This window comes from Pygocentrus nattereri, chromosome 5 (assembly GCF_015220715.1).
Source record: "Pygocentrus nattereri isolate fPygNat1 chromosome 5, fPygNat1.pri, whole genome shotgun sequence".
In the NCBI taxonomy this organism is placed as follows: domain Eukaryota; kingdom Metazoa; phylum Chordata; class Actinopteri; order Characiformes; family Serrasalmidae; genus Pygocentrus; species Pygocentrus nattereri.
Window position 1 is genome coordinate 43,836,265 of NC_051215.1, and position 14,875 is coordinate 43,851,139.

Consider the following 14,875-nt stretch of genomic DNA (forward strand, 5'->3'; position numbering starts at 1 on the left):
AGATTGCATGGATTTCTGCTGGAAACAAATGGCATGAAAGAAGAAGACCCTGTGAAAGAAGGAAAGAAAGACTGATTAAAGATCCTTTTTGTCAGAACATTACACAGTGTTAGCTATGAGTGCCATGGGCATGTTAAAAACTACTTTCAATAACAATTTAGATTCTCCAACTAGCCAATTTAAGAAAGGACCTCTAGAGAGAGCCCAAGAACCTCAAACACAGAAGTATGCTAATCACTTGTGATTGTGTCAAAGCTGAACATACAATTTTAAAGCATACAATTATGCAAAGGCCTGATTAGCATTTGTACTGCCAGTATCCAAATAAATTTGAAGAGAAAAATAAATATGAGAATTAGATATGCAAAATCGTGCACAGTGAAACCTGGGGCAGGCCCAATTATCAGCACGCACAAAGCCGAGAGAATGAGCTCTGTCCATTGTGTCCATCTGCTATCAGAGCAATTTGTTAGTACTGGAACATCAGATTTTCACAAATCCCTTAAGCAGTAGTGCGCTGGGTAGATTGTCCTCTATATCTCAGTGAATATGAATCTGGAAACATTTATGCTCTGTTTGTTTTTAATTTATTATAGATCCCTGGTGTATTTACCAACATGGTACTTCAACCACTACTATCTGAAAGAATTAGTCTGATGTACAGTTGTTTTTGTACATAGATATATAATTATCTATGGCATATACTTGATAGTTAATGGAGCATTGAAGAAACAGTTAACTAAAGCCGTGGTCTCTACCAGATCTTGCTCAGTAAAGTGTGAACAAAACAGCAAACTAACAGGAGATTATCTTTTTTCTTTCATGAACAGCAGAATTTACATTCCCCACAGCACTGAACAACAATAAAACATGATGCGTTAGATCTGTGCCTTCCCTTTGCTGGTCATATTTGCCAACAAACAAGTCAGAAGCCCAAAAACCTTCATTACTGGAGAACATGTGGCGATTACTCATAGGGACTTCACTGCTGGCAATGAAAGCTGTCACAGCAATAGTAAATAATGATGCTGCTGTGGACCTTGTAATTCAATGTAAAGCAATTTAAGGCCAAAACAACAGAACCTAACCTAGTTCAGAGGGCGAATACTGTAGCGTGTGGTTTAGGCCGTTCACTTCCGTTTGGGTAATATAGGATGCTTTGGCCATTTTGCACACACAGAGTGAAGGAAAGAGAGAGAAAGAGAGAAAGAGAGAAGGCCCTGGGGTCGAGTCCTGGAAATGCCTGGACTGCTCTATTTAAGGCTCTTTAAATAGGAGCATCACTGGTTGGAGCTTGCTTCTGCGTTCTTCTTTAAGACATGATGACACATATTGGCCCTATGAAAGCCTCACGTGTAAAAAAGGGCAGCTCTTTGGCCAGAACACAGGAGACTCTCACTGTGATGTTACAATATAGATGAAAAGGGACCCCAGTGAGTGCTGAGAAGAAAGTCCCGCAAAGGGTTTTTAGGAGGTAAGTATAAGCAAATGTTACATCTACTTGGTTTTATGGTATGGGACTGAATTATATATTACCCTACTTCCTTCATACAGAGCAAAGAAATGAATGAAAGTAGTCGTACAGTCATACATTGAAACTGAATTATGTGTTGTTTTATATATTATTGTTATGCATTAGAAAGTACTAAAATTGCATAGGAGTGTCCCTGAACCTGAAACTCAAGAATGCTAAGAGCTATGAATATACATGATTTTATGAAAATTATTAACACCCCCTTGCCTCCTTGTTTCTAAACCCCACCCATTACCCTCACTACCCTGCATGCTATTTCTGTGAGACAAGTCAGAGCACAAATGAAGCCTAGTGATGCACAGCTTCAGGTTTTCTGGATTAGACAGACAGACAGACAGACAGACAGACAGACAGACAGACAGACAGACAGGCAGACAGACAGACAGACAGAAGCTGACAGTTGACTCTTGACGATGCAACTTCACTGAATTTAAAACCAAGATAGCTCCAGTGCCTGTGATAAAGGAGATATTAAATCTTCCTAAACGCTGACCAGTTTTTGTATAGTTTCACTATAGAACAGATTGTAGTGATACAATGAAAATGCATAATTATTAATGCATAAACATATAGTAATATCAGGTAGCTGGACGAATGGTGCAGCAGATTAATTTGTCAAATTCACATAATTTCACATATTTCATATGATGAGGTTCCTGAAGAGAGCTCAAGCTTTGACCGGAAACTGAGAAAATCATTACTCTGGCACAGGGGCGTAGCCAGGGGAAGGCCTGGGTTGCCCACTCAATCATTGGAAAGGAATATTGGGAAGGAATATTTATTACGTTATGTTTTTTTTTTAAGATAATTCAATTTGATTTGTTTTCTGTGAGCGCTGTCACTGTATCATGGCCAGTCAAATTATTATGCTCTCTGCCAAGCTCCTCAACCGTCCTATCAATGCACAGCTATCCACCATTGTTCCAAGCTGTTTGTTACCAATGTGGAAGTGCTTGAATTTTTAGCTCCAGCTGCAGTTAAAAGATGTAATTAAGGAGGTTCTGGGAGATTCCATCCTGTAGAGCATTTCATTTTTTTTCCTATCCAAAGCCAAAAAATGTCAGTTTTCTGTCTTCACCAGTTTTAACTACAAGAGCTGAAATCTAACATTATTTTATTGAATCATAGGTAAGACACGAATCGATCTTAAACATTTGAATGCCGGCCATGGCAATATGTTTTTGGCCTCAGTGATTAATGTAAGGTTTAGTTTTTTTATGTCTGCTGTATTTTCTCATCCTTGCACATCTCAGCTGTCTGAATTTATCTCAGTCATGTTGTTTTCTTTGGACCTTCCTGCTGTGCATTTAGCCTAGAATGATTACGCTTGGGTTTTTAAGTTTGCTGTGTCACTTTTCCTCACCTTTGTACATCTCTGCTGTCTAACTTTAGCTTAAAATTAGTGACATTGTGTTCATTGGTCAAATGTGCCTGTGGCAAGAAGACGCATGCTATATGATCTCTATACTCATGGGTGCTGCATTGTGTTGTGTTTTTTGGTTGATTGCCAGAATATTGTGGTAACACCATAGTGGGTGGAAGTGCTGGAATAGGTCAAATGATGAGTGCTCAGTGATCAGCAATAGCTTAAACCCTGATGTAATGACATTGCAAGACATCAGCGCATTTAGAAGTTATTTCTACCAAATTGGCCTACTTATTTTTTCATTTTTGGACAGAAGCAGGCTTGACAAGGCCTTCAAGCTTTTCTTTGTGAATTATCGGCTTGGCTACAGAAGTTACTAGGTTATAGTAAACGTTGTGCAGATTGGAAGTAAAATGATTGGAGCCAGTTATACCTCATTGTCTACCATGACATTGTCAATACCATGATTGTATTTTCTGATTGAACTTAACAATTATACATTTTCTCCTGTTTGATGTTAGTGTTGCTTTGTGCCTGGTCAAGCATTAAGATGGGCTGGTTAGTACTCCTTTGTAAGTTACCCGCTATGACATTGTTTAATCACTTAAGTGTTTAAGCTGTAATATAATTAACTAACATTAATGTTTAATATTACTGTGGAAAAGATTTAAAACATAACAGTACTGATCATTACAATCACCATACAGAACACTACAGTCTGGCCTCAGTGCACTGGCCCTGCCCAATGTCAGAACGGTAACACCATCTATTTCATTTATAGATGATGTCCATATTCCGTCTCCCATTCACAGTTGTTTTACCTTGTTTAAATCCATACTGTTTAGATAGATAGATAGATAGATAGATAGATAGATAGATAGATAGATAGATAGATAGATAGATAGATAGAGACAGACAGACAGACAGACAGACAGACAGACAGACAGACAGACAGATAGATAGATAGATAGATAGATAGATAGATAGATAGATAGATAGATAGATAGATAGATAGATAGATAGATAGATAGATAGTTTAATGATCCTGAAGGAAATTTAGCAAATTTGTTTGTCCCTCCAGCATTGAAGCAGCAAGTGTAAACAGCCTACTTTCAGTGTAGACCTTGTAAAAATATGAGTCCTCTGCATTCTCATTCACAAACTCTGCCACTCCTGTAATGTTTTCCCTACAATGATGACTTACCTTGCATTGAATACAGAAGTGTGAAAGGGTCTATGAACCTGTGTGGTGGGGTTTGAAGCTGTACTGCACTTGAATGCTACCAGCATGTTTTCAAAGGAAAATTGGAATGAAAGGCCTCCGCATTTACAATGCACCATTTGTTTTCTATTTAATTGTTTTATTGTGTTTTGATTTGTGTTTGGTTTAGTTCTATTATGTAAATTATAAAGCCATCCCACTTTTTCAGTACCTTGTATTGAATATCCAGTAAAAATCATTGATACCGTAATGATCATCACATCTTCACTGTTTTATCTAACTGCAAACATGAGAGATAAATATATATATTAATATCACTGAGAAGTGCAAAAAGTAGTTCCATAGATTTCTGTTTATATTTTAAAGTTCATAATACAGTTTATTGGTTATTTATTTGTGTAAACTGCACTACATATCAAAAGGAAAGTTTGCCAAGTGAATGCAGGACCTTCAAGCCCCAAATCAGCTTTAAGCAACAAAATCGAACGCATGCCGGCAGTTAGATCTATGAAAAAAATGTCAATCTCCAGAAATGGAAGCATATTGTAAAGCACACATGAATGCATCAGTGCACTGTTTACAGCGAAAATAAAAATAAGCATCTGAATGTTGGATGAATTAAATCACTTCAAAGTATAGAAATATATAAGCTCCTATTAGACAATGAGTTAATAATCAAACAAATTGAATAAAAAAAAAAGACTTTTCAGAGATGTATATCAAGCTAATCTGCTACTGTGATTTTATTCATGATGTAGTTCGACTCCTGTATCACTCTGGCTTTTTACCAGAGGTGAAAGCTAAACAGAAAAGCTCTTCAGTGTTTTTGTGCTGCTAAATCTCTAAACACTGGGATTAAGGATGAAGATCATATGGAATCTATGACTGAGTGTGCACTGTTATTTCAGCAGTCTAGAGCCATTCTACACTAATGAAGACCTTAGATGCCAGTATTCAGTAAATGATGTTCAGTGAATATGGAATCCAATACCAGTTATACTGCTATTCAGCTCCACCTGCACTTATTATATCCTGCTCTCTCCTCTACCTGTCTTCCTTTCACGCCTTCTCTCTTTCACCCTTACTCATGAGAGACTCAATGATTGCATAAAAGGAGAAAAAAGAAAAGCATGCACCACATATATACATCACATACTGTACATTCGCTTTTGTAGCACATGCAGAAAGAAGAGTTTCAAAAGCAGAAGCTGTTTTGTGTTATTAGCACACAATGAACCTTAATGGCAAAGCATTTTTCAACGCTTTGGCTTTTGAGTAAGATGAATCAGTGACTGATGGCATTAAGTGAGTCCAGCAGTGTGCTATCAAAGCAGCGGGGAAGGGGAACAGCTGCAGGACTGCAGATGATGAATAAGACAAGGCCTATGCGTTCCTCTGCCAAGGCTCAATATAGTCCAACCCCAAATGGGCAAAGATGTCCTCCTCTGTCTTGGCCGGCAGGAAGGTATTCTAGAGAGAGAGAAAAAAAGGGGGAGAAACACAAAACACCAGTGAAGTGATGAGTCTAACGATTAGCCTGCTTGAAAGTTTATAACAAACGTCAAAGGAGGACAAAGACAGAGATGAGCTGGCATGCTGGGAGGACAATGACTGCATTTGACCAACGATTTCGCTGAGAGGTCGTGACAGAGACAAAGAGCTACGCTGCTGATGATGCTCTGCTCCATACGGTCGAACAAGACAAGGTTTCAGTACAGGTATGTTCACTCTTATGGGAGCACTTACCATTCTCTGTGTTTGAACCGACAGGAGAAGATGAAATAAGTAATGACGCTTTTGCTTCCAGAACATAGCACTGTTGTTTATAATTCAAGCTAACCACACTGCAAACTCTGCAAATTATATTTCAATCATCTTTAATCTCATTGGGCTATACCAGCAGTCAGCAATCCAAATGTTAAGAAAAGCCATTTTGTCCTTTCAACAAAAATTAAACCACCTTGGGAGCCACAATATTTTAAGTCCATTTTACCATCATGGCTGTAAATATGTCTCAGTATGTGCTGCTGTACAGCATAGTATAGGATAAAAATGTAACATGAATGAAAACTCAGACTTTAAGCTTTAGCTCAGCAGTAGCCACTTTTCTCACATCTTGTTTGAATTTTCTTTAAAACTTTAAAATGCTAAAAAGTCACAAAGCAGAAATCAGTTTCTCATTTGCCAGCTTCTTGTTTGAATTTCCCCATTCCACCTTAAATATTGCACCAGTTACATTCTGGAACCTCAGGCACCATTTAAGGTGGAAGGGGAAAATTCAAACAAGAAGCTGGCAAATAAGAAACTAACTTCAGCTTTGTGACTTTATCATTTTAAAGCTTCTTGCTGCAAATTAAACGTGTCTGGAAAAGAGTGTGCTTATAAATACAAATAAGACCATTCGTCTCTAAACTATCAATGCTCATCTTAAATCTTTCTACTATCTAGGCAAGATTGTTGTCTGCATTGCTATGTGACCTGCAGTCTGTGTGCCAACCTTCAGGGCTAAAGGGTGAATTAGCAGTTATACAGTAACTCCAGCATTTAAGATCATTTATTGTTAAACAATTGTTAGAACAATCAGCAGAGCTTTATTTTACTGTAAAGGAGGATTATTTTAGTTTCCACAAAAAATCGAATTCAGCTGTGGAGCCACAACAGGGCAGTGAAAGAGCAGCATGCTCATGTTTCTGACCCCTGTTTTGTACTATATTAATTTTATGAGATTGAATTAATAATATCATTCAACATGTGACCAGTAAGATCATAAAACCTATTTCTAGACATTTATACTTTTTTTATGTTTCTTATAAATTTTACCCATTTGTTTTATTGCATTGACAGATAAGTTTGCTTATCTTGAAATGTGAGAACTCCTTCATGACAGTTCATGAAAGTTTTCTAGAGCTTCTGTGAACCCTGATTAGAAAGGCACATAGTAATGATAACTTTTAAACACGTTCAAGGTGACAAAGTTGTACATTTTCCAATGCAGTCCCCTGTTTCAGCCTCAGTTAACTCCTGGCTCTGCTTCAGAAACTGTTGATTTCTCCATTTCAGACATCAAAAATGCGAAAAGAGCAAAAATGCACTGTGTGCAAACATCACACTGTGCTCATTGTTACTTCTGATGTTTTTATATTAAGTATTATGGCGGCAAAAATGGTTCACTTGTATGGATTTTGAAATGTCATTTTATAGTCATAATAATTATAGTAAAAAAAGAATGCAACATTTATTTTTTGAGCTATTTCCAACCATTAAAAAAGCTTTAAAAGGGCAGTTGCATCTGTGTAAAGAGTAAAAGAGAGTGATGCTACATGGCATCACCCACAGCACTTGCAGAGAAGCAAGTCAACCATGTGATGTGGATGACCTCCACCCCATCCCTTCCATCTCAACCCATACCAGCACTCAGATAACTTTGTCACTTTTATAGTTAATGATGCTCATTCAAGGTTCGCGAGTGATTTACAGTGATCCTGCAGACAGAAATTAAAAATTTAATCCTAACAGTCTTACATCAGACTTCAAAATTGCTCTACCTGCTGGATTCCTTGGCTTTATAGAAGGCTGTGCCTAAGAGGTCAGCTAACTATGTATTCCTCACTGCAGAAAACATTAACCAAAATACAAGAAATAAACAAATGTGAGGAGAAAATGATAGTTTGATAGAAAGCAAGATAGTTTTACTTGACAAAAAATCTTGAAGTTTGTTCCAGTCTAGAAATAAATAGGTTTGAAATAAGTGTTTTGTAGATACATTTACTTGAGATCAGACTTGCTACCGCACAAGTGAAATATACTGAATATTAGCAAAAAACTATTTTAGCACGCTAAAAATTGAGGGCCAAAGAGCAAGAAAATAAAGCACTAATTTAGGCGGAAATGACTTAAAACTAGTGGAGTATGATTACACTGTTACTTGAAGGAAATTGGCTCCTCTTGAAATAGGTAGGCCTAAACCTATATTCTATTTCAAACTAGTCCTTAATCTCAGAAACCCAGAAAATGGTTTTACTGAAATCATAACCAGGACTGCACGTGAAACTTCCCCTAACATTTATTGACAAACAGAACAGAACGAATTCAATTGACGAATCTTAAGATTTCCTGACTAACTGAGGCATAAAAGATTTATTCATCATCAAATTAGGAATATACCATGAATTCAAAGACAGAAACTAGTAAATACCTTTTAGAACAAGAAGATTAATCTCAAATTAACAGGGCTAAGTTTCTAAATCTTGACTAGCACAGAACAATCTGCAGTGTTACGACACGTCTCTCCTCCTGATTTCTCATGATAGCATTCCTGTTTCCCTCAGCTCTCCATGCAGGCAATACCAGTGAGGAATGCACCTGTCAGAGTGCATCTGACTGAAAAGCAGCTCCAGATTGCGTGACTATGTTAATACAGAGCAGGGCTGAGTCTGAGGCCAGGGTCAGCGTTTAGAAAAAAGGCTGTGACCTTGCCCTGAAAGCTCACGGTGAGAGCACTCTAAGGCAGTCATTATGGATGTCTTTCCTGATATGTCATAAGATGTGGGTGTAATAAGGACAGAAAATGTTGCATCAAGTGTGAACATTTAATGTGTAATAAGGGGATTTACACAGGCCAATGAGTCAGCCTCTCAGCACCTTCATGCCATAATGTCATAATGAGGCAAATATCAACGGGCATGAGGTGAGGTTGACTTACCTCTGCAGCGCCACAGCCAAGAGCATGCTGTAAATCTGACACATCCTGCCTGAGAGTGTTAAACTGGAACTAACGTGTCAGAATGAGGCAGAAGATGAAGCAGAAAGGAGGTAAAAAAAACCCAAAAAAAAACCCACATTCCTCCGTGAGCACACAGTGGCCACGAGAGCCGCAAGCATCCAGCTCATATTTCCTACCGAAGCCGTGTTTAAAATGTTAATTAGACACAGAGTGGTCAGAGAGGTGCATGTATGTTTACACTGGTTTGTGTGCCGAACGAGTGCAGGCAACAGAGGACACCCACTCTCCCACTGAGCAAATATTACTCCGTGTTTATTTGATTTTTGTCCTTCCTGATAAAAATCAAAGGAACAACACACAATGTGTAAATTATGCATCTCAATTAAATCCTCATAACTTCTCTCCTCTCCTCATTTCAACCCCTCTAGCTTCACCCCGTGTTTCAACTAACTTCTCTTCTTGATCTCTCCTTTGACAGAGTTTGCAACCTCTCCCCCTCTCTCTCTTTTTCTGTTGTTCACTACAAAGAAAAGGGCTTTGATTTATCGTTGTAATCCAGGGGTGTGCATCATTTATTTAGACTCTGAGTGCATCAAAATCTAGTGAAGTGTTTGTGAAAACACAAGACAGCAGTTTTGACAAAAACAGGGATTTTGTGCTCCGTTCATCAGGATTTGATGAAATCTGGAAGGCATGTGGGGAGACTTCGCTAACAAGATGCCGGACACTCACAGCTGAGAGGGTCTAGCAGAGAGAGATACAGCATCAGGTGGACAGAGGGCAGCTTTGGAGCGGTTCTCCGCAGCACTCAAATTAGGCCCGGCCACGGAGCGGAGCTAAGCTGGGCTTGTGAGAAGCCCATTCCCTAAAATCCCCTCAATCCCTCTGATACTCAGCATTAATTACCGTGCAGAACACAGAGCTGCATCCATGGCACAGACACACATGCCAGCTGTAAGCTTGGCTGTTTTTGTCCATATAGATACTGCACGCTTCCACAATAGAGTTAGGAAAATTCTCTAGTTCATATCTTGAGTTAATACTTCCTACACATTCTCATTCCTTCATATATTTGAAAAAAAAAAACAGTTCTAGAAAAAAGGAAGAAGAGCTAAAAATATATGCAGGTCAATAGCTTATGTGTAACATAAGTAATATTAGCAATTATACAGAAACTTGAGAAAACAAATTTAAAGTGATTCCACTGTCATGTCATTTGTTCACTATTGTCTCTAATTTCCTGTGAGTTCATTGCCACAGTAGTAAGTTTCTTGCCTATCCTCTTCTGTTGTTCACAAAACCTTACACTGCGTCTTTCCAAACTAGTGTAATGTCGTGGAGTGGTGAGGAGGCAGACGATTATGCTGAGTAGAGCAAGATTTATTAGGTGCAAATCCAGAGTCATGGTCAAGACAGTCTAGGGTCTAAGAGCCAACACAGAGAGATTGGGGTACAGACATGACAACAAAGGAACACAGGATAAACACAACAGAAGAAACAAAACCCCACCCAATTCAAACACTTCAAACAAAGCATATAAAACAAAGACCAGCAAGGGACTAGGGAAAACTCAGAGTTTAAATACAGGGAGAACAATTAAGGGCAGAGTCAAGAAACAAGGGGGCAGGACAGGGAAGAATCAAAACACAGAAAGCACATGGACCAGACCAAAAGCACATGGATGACCGGGAGGGGCAAATCGTGACAACTAGCAGCTGCATACTATGGTACCTTTGACCATCTCAATACAATCAGAGGAGAACACTAAGCTTCTGATTTGCCATGCAACCATACAGGCTGGCAAAAATCCAAGACATCCCCAGGTGACAGAGGAATGAAGCCACTGTCATCTTCCAGGGAGAATTAGATTCAAGATTCAAAAGAGTTTTATTGTCATGTGCACAGCAGAACAGGCAGTTGCACTGTACAATGAAATTCTTTGCTGTTCCTCCATTCACCATATATACTCTTAAGAGAATAAAAAAAAGAAAATATAAGAATAGTAAACAATATTACTCTGTGCAGTAATAGATGTAAACAGTATTGTTCTAACAGCAGCAGTACAGTGCAGGTAAGGTGCAGTTGTTGAGTGCAAGGTTAAATCAGTTCAGATTGGGAGGGGGGAAGAGGTAGTTAGTGAGGTGTTCACCAGCCTGATGGCCTGTGAATAGAAACTGTTGGTCAGTCTAGTTGTCCTGAACTTTACACTCCAAACATGTCTCAACCAGGTACACTCTTCTTTGAAGTGATGCGTAGAAGAACTACCTTTGGTTCCCTAAACAGATTTTCAATGAATGGTTCTTCAAAAGAACACTCCAGTGTTTTTCACCTTAATCTCTCTTATTGCCACTGTAGCATAGGACTGATTTGCATGGACAGTATTTCTCCTAATGTCATCAGATCCTCTGAACTACAAATTCATTAATGAGCTGGAATAAAACTGCAGCACAATGAATGAGTCATGCAACCATCTATGTGTTGACCCTATCATCAGAATATCGCAAGTTAGGTTAGGATAGGATGCCCCCCCCCCTTCTCCCCCATTACTCAATGTGATGCTAGTCAGCGCAGGTGTCTATTTCAGCTAACTGACATAGCAGATCTGGCAGTTGGAGCTTTCCTCCGAGTGCGTTCAGCTGTCCAGTGATGTGTGAGCGACAGTTCTAAAGAGGTGCGGTGGCGTTTCACTGGACTCGGAGGAAGCCTGTGTTAGCCTTCGCCCTCCTAGCATTGGTAATATTGTGTGATTGGGGACGTCCTAACAAGTGGATGGAATTGGAGACGACTAAATTGGGGAGAAAATTGAAGTTTAATAATAGACTTAATTTCATATCATTTCCATGCTCAGTAATGTTGTAGCTTGTAGCATGCATATGTATGACCTTGTAATGCAAAGGATCCAGTGACATTCTGAGGTGAAGTGTACACAGGACAAAAATCCAAAAATATCAGTTATTGAAAATTTTGTTTACCACAGGGTGCAACAGAGGCAATTACCAAAACTGCTAATAAATTTCCACATCAAGAAAAATTACTTCGACGCAGAGTTCCTAACATGGTTAAGATGCTGACTACAGAATGATTTCAGAAGTCTATAGAAGTCATAGGGTAGTGTATTTAAATGCTGAAACTAACTTACTGCATTGAAATTATTGTTCATGTTAAGTGACCATACAGATTAGCAACAGACATTAGGTTGAAAAACGTTCAAACAACAAGCCATGAAAATCCAAGTAATGAAATGTGTTTTTGCTGTGGTAATGATTCCCATCCCTGGTCCTGGAGTACCTATACCCTGCACAACACACCTAATCCATCTTAACACTTAATTGACAAGTCCTTCCTGAGTTGAGGCAGTTGCTTCAGCAAGGAGTACACTAAAATGTGAAGGGCAGGAGGCTGACAGAGTACTCCAGGACCAGAGTTGGTAACCTGCATTCTATGGTATCTCTCCAAAGAACCCTTTTGGCACAAAGGTCGAGAACCTGTGCTCTATGGTATCTCTGCACAGAACCCTTTTGGTACCAGGGTTGGGGACCTGTGCTCTATGGCATCTCTCCACAGGATCCTTTTGATAACACGGTTGGGAACATGTGCTCGATGGTATCTCTCCATAGAGCCATTTTGGTACCAGATTTGTGAACCTGTGCTCTATGTTATCTCTCCACAGAACCCTTTTGGTATCGGGGTTGGGAACCTGTGCTCAACAGTATTTCTCCACTAGAGTGTAGTGCACTGGCTGCCTTACCATAGCTAAGTAGTATTCTTTACCAAACATGTTTCTGATTTCTACTTAAATTAATTCCTTGCACTTTATCAGTCATTACCTAGTCATCTAATTAAAATGTTAATCAGTGTTTTCTCCATAGAAGCACTTTGGCAGTAGCTTCAGGGTACATTTTTGACTGAATTGGGGTACTAAAATGAGTCTCATGTATGCAGTTGTTTAAATCTCTCAACTGAAGCCAAGAAGAGAAGATGACATGCTCTTCATAAACACTAACGTCAGTCACATTCTAACTGACAGCTTGTTCTCATGAGGCAGCTCTCCATAAGGGCAATGGAGTCAACAGTGTTTCACAAACTTCAGTCATATGCAGAGAAAGCAACACTGAATCCTGCAGACACAGATTTGTGTGTGTTTATGTATAGATGCCTGTAATCACAAGGTCAGATAATCTAACTCTGTCATTTCCGTTCTATTGGCTCCACTGTGGCTGCTGACTGTGCCTGTTTTCAATGGTAGAACTGGTTCTGACACAGTTGTACATGCAGCACAGTCTGTTCACAGCAGTATGATATTACTGCTCTCTATATCTATTGCAAAAGCACAGAAACACAAAAGCTATTACTCTGTTTCAAAATAGCGAGTGAGAAAACACTTCAGTGGTCCTACTAAGCTGTGATATTTTTGAAAATAGCTGTGATATTAAATTAAAGTTGTTAGTGAGAGCTGGTTGACATTTAATATAAAAGGCCAGGAGCAAACTGCACAGCTGTATGAACCCAAAACAGTGCAATTACTGTCTTGTGTTGGATTCAGTTAGTAGATTTTACTTAATTGAAAATGACCACTTCAGACCATTTGAAGGGCCAGCCTAAGTTATTTAAGTTATTAATTAGAGGATGTAAAGGGATGTCAATGATGTCAAATGAGTAAAGGCAAATCAGTTAACTAAAGTTTCCAGTGTATATACAGTACAGTGCAAACATCTGTGACCACCCTTTCACTCGTTTAATTTCTATGGCTATAAAGTATTTATCAGAAAATTACAAGGAGCCTAAATATTAAATTAAATACAATACCAATTTTTCAGTATTTATTGTGTAACTGTTTGACTTTATTATATCTTCCATTATTTCTGGTAGACCGCAGAGCTATCTGTAGGGCAATTTTTCCACACCTCCACATAAAAAAAGAATTTGCAAGGCTGCTAAGGTGTGTTTGCGTAATTGTTTGTGTAATAGTTAGGGTCTTTGAAGGGAAACAAAATCAGTAACAACTTTGCAAACAGCTTTTGTTAGAAAGACACAGCTGCACCTTATTGGTTTTAATATTGGAAAGATGGAAGATGCATGGTGCCAAAAGTAAAAAGTTTAGTAGAGGAGGGATAATGATCTGGGGCTGTTTTTCAGGGTTTGGCACAGCTCCTGTGAAAAATAATGCTAATACTACAGCACAAAAATATATTTTAGATAATTATATGCCTAACTTTGGGACAAAAGTTTGGGGAAAGTCCTTTCTTGTTCCAGCATGATGGTGCCCCTGTGCATAAAGCAAAGACCATAAAGATATGGTTTGATGCGTTTTGTATTAAGGAACTCCAGTAACTGGCTAAGAGATCTGACCTCAGCCCCACTGAATACTGACCTCACCAATGCTTTTTTGACTGAATGGACACAAACTCCCACAGAAACATCCTGTGCAAATCCTGTGTAAACCTCTCCCAAAAGTGTTATAGCAGCAAAGATACTGCCAATTCCATATTAATGCTCATTTTTTTTGGATTAGGGTGTTTAAAAAAGAAAACAAGAGCTTATATAGGAGGTTCAGGTGTCCACATACACTATATTGCCAAAAGTATTCACTTACCCATCCAAATCATTGAATTCAGGTGTTCCAAACATGGCCGCAGGCGTATAAAACCAATCACCTAGGCATGCAGTCTGCTTCTACAAACACTAGTGAAAGAATGGGTTGCTCTCAGGAGATGTGAATTCCAGCATGGTACCGTCCAGGCATGAAATTTCCTCACTACTAAATATTCCACAGTCAACTGTCAGTGGTATTATAACAAAGTGGAAGCAATTGGGAACGACAGCAACTCAGACATGAAGTGGTCAGCCACGTAAAATGACAGAGCGGGGTCAGCGGATGTGGAGATGCATAGTGTGCAGAGGTCACCAACTTTCTGCAGAGTCAATCGCTACAGACCTCCAACCATCATGTGGCCTTCAGATTAGCTCAGGAACAGCATGGAAAGCTTCATGGAATAGCTTTCAATGGCTGAGCAGCTGCATCCAAGCATT

The 14,875-nt window shown here is 39.0% G+C and overlaps 1 protein-coding gene across 1 annotated transcript in view; it reads right to left on the reverse strand.

The window, feature by feature from the left end:
- Positions 1-4,558: 4,558 nt before the first annotated feature.
- The window catches only part of dntt (deoxynucleotidyltransferase, terminal), a 159,137-nt gene continuing 148,820 nt past the window's right edge, over positions 4,559-14,875 (reverse strand). Inside the window, exon 11 of the mRNA XM_017696493.2 lies at positions 4,559-5,592. Within this exon, the coding sequence (XP_017551982.2) occupies positions 5,506-5,592 (87 nt within the window). The 3' untranslated portion in view covers positions 4,559-5,505. The remainder of the gene's footprint in view (positions 5,593-14,875) is intronic.